The 5,683-nt window shown below is 48.8% G+C and overlaps 1 protein-coding gene across 1 annotated transcript in view; it reads right to left on the bottom strand.

Moving 5' to 3' along the window:
• The window catches only part of HMCN2 (hemicentin 2), a gene marked incomplete at its 5' end in the record, with an annotated part of 182,655 nt that extends 176,975 nt beyond the window's left edge, over positions 1-5,680 (bottom strand). Inside the window, one exon of the mRNA XM_010856950.1 lies at positions 5,467-5,680. Coding sequence (XP_010855252.1) covers positions 5,467-5,680 — 214 coding nt within the window. The remainder of the gene's footprint in view (positions 1-5,466) is intronic.
• Between the last annotated feature and the right edge of the window lie 3 nt (positions 5,681-5,683).

Raw genomic sequence — 5,683 nt, forward strand, 5'->3', positions numbered from 1 at the left:
ACCAAAATTCATAGAAACAGAGAAAAATGGTGGTTTCCAGGAGTCAAGGAGTAGCAGAAATAAGGAGATGTTAGTCAAAGGGTACAAACTTCCAGTTATGAGATGAATAAGTTCTGAGAATTGAATGCAGAACATAGTAATTATCACTAATAATACTGTCTTATGTACTTGAATATTGCCAAGAAAGTAGATCACAAATGTTCTCACCACAAAAAAGAAATGGCAATTATGTGACAAGTTGGAAGCAGTAGCCAGTGCTATAGTGGTAATCATTTTGCAATATACAAATGTATCAAATCAATACACTGGGCATTTTAAACTAACACAATATTATGTGTCAATTGCATTTCAATAAGGCTGGGGGTAAATTTTTTTTAAAGAATAGGAGGAAGGATTTGCCCCATTATAACCCAAATAATGAATGCAGTGTGCCCCGGGATAAGAACTGTCATACGACAGGACAGAATGGAAAGATAAATTAATTGATATAAAGTAATTTTGGATAAAGACAGGATCCAAATGAATGAAACAGAAAGGAATGTCTGATACAATGTACCCTAACCATTATCCTGTTCTAGAAGAATCACATCAAGTTATTTTTAATATCATATGCTGATTTTTTTAAATCCCAGGTTTAAAAAGTAAACATAAAGAGAAAAAAAGAGAACAAATGAAAAAACCTAGAACATGTACCTAACTGATTTTGTGATAAGAAAAAAAATATCTTTCTAAGAATGCAAGTGAAGAAATTTACAAAGGGAAAAAGTCACTAGATTTAGTACATAAACATTTAAAACTTCAGAACATTAAGAACCACAAATATTAGAAGGCAAACAATCAGGGAAAATGCTACAACATACAAAACCGTACAACAAAAAGCAATAATATCATCAATATAAAGTCCTCATACTGACTGATAAGAAAACCACTAAAAATCTCAAATGGAAAAATGAATACAGGAAACGACAATTTACAAAAGAAGAAATTCACACACACACAAAAAAAATCTAGTGAACACTTGAGAACTTACTGAAACTCACTAGCAACTGAAATCAGTAGAGATCATTTTCCATCTTTAGAATTAGGGGTAGGGGCTAGATATTATTATCCTAATCCCTAGGGCTGGGGGATTCCCAGGTGGTGCTAGAGGTAAAGAATCTGCCTGTCAGTGGAGGAAATGCAAGAGACTTGGGTTCAATCTCTGGGTTTGGAAGAGCCCCTGGAATAAGAAATGGAAACCCACTCTAGTGTTCTTGCCTAGAAAATTTAAAGAACAGAGGAGCCTGGCAGACTATAGTCCATGGGGCCGAAAAGAGTCAGATGCGACTGAACACACACAAAAAAAACAAAAACACAATGCCCCTTTCCAGTTTACTAGCTGTTCAGGCTTCCCCAGTGGCTCAGCGGTAAAGAATCTGCTTGCCAATGCTGGAGACATGGGTTTGATCCCTGGGTCATGAAGATCCCCTGGAGAAGGAAATGGCAACCCACTCCAGTATTCTTGCCCAGGAAATCCCATGGACAGAGGAGCCTGGCAGGTTACAGTCCAGCGGGTTGCAAAGAGTCAGACAAGACTGAGCATCTGAGCACACACACAGCACACTAGGGTTGAGGGTAGCTGCGCTTAAACGGTCCCCTCAGAGGCTTCTGGTAGAAGTTTAAACTTCCAAAACATTTTGGAAAACAATTTGAAGAGTTGCCCCCCCACTCAGTGTGTTTATATAATGACCTAGGAATTCTGCTTCCAAAACTTTAATCTAATGAAAAAACCAAAGATGCAGACAAAGATTTACACACCAGAGTGCTTTTTGAGACATTTTAATAGAGAAAAACTGAAAACAACCTAAATTTCAGCCAAAATAAAACCATTAGCAAAAGTCTAACTCTGCCATTTGGGAACATACCATTTTTTTTTTTTCCATTAAAAAAACATTTCCAAAGCACAGGTTCTGGTTTATCTCGAAGCATGTGCCACCCAGAACCACTTGAAACTTGCCTTGCAAAGTGTGGTCTCTGAGGTTTAATGTAGGGGTTTCCTTTAGGAAGACCCTCCCAGTACACAGTCCTGGGACCTGAGTGAGTAAGTGACAGTCACTTCTGACTCTTTGCAACCCCGTGGGCTATAGCCTGTCAAGTTCCTCTGTCCATGGAATCCTCCAGGCCAGAATACTGGGGTGAGTAGCCATTCCCTTCTCCAAGGGAATCTTCCCAACCCAGGGATTGAACCCAGGTCTCCCTCATTGCAGGCAGCAGATTCTTTACCATCTGAGCTACCAGGAAGCCCTGAACTGTCAGCTAAAACCCCAATCTCTCAGCTCCACTTCCACCAAAGGGAATTCTACTGGCCGAGTCAAAAGACACAGCCTAACCTAAACCACAGCTCCAATCCTTGCTCAGAAACACTCAGTGTCTGCTCAAAGCCCATAAAAGGAGATCTAAGAATCCTCAGTTCCGCGGTCATAGTGAAATGGAGCAGGACGCTATGGTCCTTGCCCCCCGCCAACCCCCGCCCATGTCCTCTGCCTGCCTTTTTTCTGTGGAAAAACATTAGTCAAAAAATAAGTTTAATCAGAGAAGTGTGAATATGCAGAAATAAGGGGAAACAGTCAAAGGAGACCAAATAATAATAAGGTACTCATCAAGCATAGTCGAAGATCTTTGGTTCCTTCTCAAGGTCTCTAGATAATTTTCTGAGCCATATCCTGTGAGCTGTCTTATAGATATTGAAACCCCGACCAGGTGGAGAAGTTAAGTACATGATGATCAGACTGTAGCCATGACACAAGCTGCCCCAATTCTGAGAATGTGCCTCAAAGAAATGGAAACAGACCGACCCTGGAACTGAAGATTAACCGCACCCAAAACAACCAAGATGATGCTCGTCAGAACCACCGATGACCAGTTTCAAGACAACTGTCAGAGCCGACTGTGCTGTTTCTGCATGTAGCCCCTCCCTCCATCTACAAAAGCTCTTCCCCAGTGACTGTCCCTGGTGGTGGTTTGGGGTGGAGGGGTGTCGACCTCTGGACGGACGTCCACCCTCCCCCGCCCAGTTACTGGCATCTGAAATAAAGCAAACCTTCCTTTCCACCAACCCAGCCTGTTTATTGGCTTTTGAGCAGCCAGACCCTACCTTTCGCTAACAACAGCCCGGACCAATCTCGCCTCTCCCAGCTGCCCCATCTCACCCCTCCTGCACCCAGGCTCCACAGCCACAGACACCTGCCCCAACGTGTCAACCACCACTCAGCAAGCTCCATGTGTTTAGGAAGACCTCCTTCCCTCTGTATCCCTGGCACCTAGCATCCCCCGGCATGTGGTCAAAAGCTGATCAATTTCCCTTCATCTTCCTCAGGTCCTGCTCCAATGCTGCTTCCTCAGAGAGCCTTTGATGAGTCCCCTCCCACACTAACCAGCAGTCAGGAGTGGTCAGGAGGGATACCTGCTACCCTCTGCCTGTCTTATCGCCTGCAGGCTGCTGGCTCCTTGACGTGAACCCTGCCTGCTTCACACTGACAGCCTCACAAGACTGTGCATACAGCAAGGGCTCAATAAACACTGAGGTCCCCCCTCCACTGGACCTGGGGTGTCTGTAGGGAGCATGGTTTGGGAAGCAGAGATGGGAAAGGGGGGTGGGATTTTTTTGTTTTGCAGAAGATGGAGTGAAGGTTAGAGGGTCACGCATGCGCTCAGCCTCCAGAGAGGAGAGGAGAGCTTGGGGGTGGAATGAGGGCTTCCAGAAGATGATGGCCAGTGAGGGGACGGTGAAGACACTACGGAGCCCGGAACACTGTATCCACTTCCAACAGGCTGCTCTCCTGCCCGCCAATGGAGCCAAGCATTTTAGAGACAAATATGGGTTATTGTTGTTCAATCACTCCGTCTTGTCCTACTCCTTGTGACTGCATAGAACTGCAGCACACCAGGCTTCTCTGTCCCTCACCATCTCCCTGAATCTGCTCAAACTCATGTTCACTGCATCAGTCAGAAATTATGCCAGCCTGGCAGGTGGCCTTGGGGAAGTCCTGTCCATGTCCAGAGCCTCAGTCTCTCCAATTGTAAGAGTAGGGGTGGATTAAATGATCGCTAAGCGCTTTCAATGCAGTACCTCTGGAAGCCCAAGAATGACCCAGAAAGGGAGTGAGAAAGTTAGGGGGACAGAGGATGAGCTGTGTTTGAGCTGAAGCCCCCAGGACACACCGCACACCCATGATGTCACAATTCCCCTAACCTTGCTCTTTTCTGACCTCCAGGTGGGAGCCAAGCTTCTGCTGTTCCCAGAAATCTTTCTAGACCCATGGCTTCTGGGCTGTGAGCTGCAGAGCTTTACAGAGCCCAGAGCTCCTGGAAGCGGAGGGACTCCACACTCAGCCTGAGGGCTGTAAGGGATTATGTCACACCCACCTTTTCAAAAATCTCTGATGATGCTGTGATTAATCAAGGAAAACAGGGCTTCTAACAGGGCTTCCTAGCTCATCCAGACTTGGGTGCATTTCCTCCGAACAAGAGCACTTTGTAGTACAATTCTGCAAAAAACTCTGCTATTTTTAGTTTAGTTTTTGGCTTTAGAAAGCTATCCTTCTGAACAGGGAGGTGCCGAATGGAGAGACAGGACAAAACTTTGTCAAATTAATCATGGGATCTGAGTGGTGGGCAGACAGGTGTTCGTGTATGTTTTTTTTCTCCCTGTGTTACTGTAAGTCTGAAGTTTTTCACTAAAAATGTTGGAGAACAAGCAGTCCTGCCACTCCCAAGGTTGGGAGTCTGAGCCCACCGCTCCACAGCTGCTTTCCTTGAAACTCCCCACAGTGGGGTCTCCCAGGAGTCTTTCAAGGGCACGGCCTTAACCCTGAGCTAAACGGTAGGGGGCGGGGTAGGGGTGCTGTAGGGGGCGAGGTGCTGCCCGCAGGGGAGAGAGGGTTGGGGAGGGAGGGCGGCTGGCAGTGAGGGGTAGGTGGAGGCCACCTGGCTGCTGTTTTTCTCTCGAGAACAGGTGAGGAGCAATATGCAGCGTTTGACCCCCGAATCCCGCGATGGGAGCAAAGTCTAAGAACCCAGTGGAGGCGCGCGCGGGCCAGGCCCTGGACACCAAAGCCCCAGTTCAACATCTCAGCGAGCCTGGGAGGTGGTTCTCACCCTGTGATGCTCCGGGAGGCAGGTTATTTGCTGAAGCCGCACAGTCGCACGGCGCGGCTTTTGAAGGTAGTGCGCGCGCCTCTCCGTCACCCACCCGAGGACGCGGGCGGGGAGGCGCGGGAGAAGGGATCAGGTTCGGGGTTGCGGGTAGCGGGGTGGGAGAGGACGCAGCGGCTGCGAGGCCTGCCCCAGGTGCAGAGCGGACGTGTGGAGAAGGCGCCCCTGCCGGGCCGCGGTGCAACCGGCGGGCCTTCAGTGCGCCCCGGGCGCAGAGCCGGCGGGTGAGCTCACGGCGCCAGGGCGCCAGGCCGAGGGCGCGGGGGGCGCTACCTGGGTCGTGGAAGGGCACCAGCGCGTAGTTGGCGATGACCCGGCTGCCGCGGCTCAGACTGTGCTCCAGAATGCGCGAGGCGCCGTCCATCACCTGCATCAGGTCGTCCCACATGGAACCGGTGACGTCGAAGACGATGGCCAGGGTGGCGCCTCCCGTGGTAGGGGGCAGCGCCGTCCCGGGCTCGCCGACCACCGCCGCGGCGGCCGCGGAGAC

Source organism: Bison bison, unplaced genomic scaffold, assembly GCF_000754665.1.
Source record: "Bison bison bison isolate TAMUID 2011002044 unplaced genomic scaffold, Bison_UMD1.0 scf7180017864375, whole genome shotgun sequence".
NCBI classification, from domain to species: domain Eukaryota; kingdom Metazoa; phylum Chordata; class Mammalia; order Artiodactyla; family Bovidae; genus Bison; species Bison bison.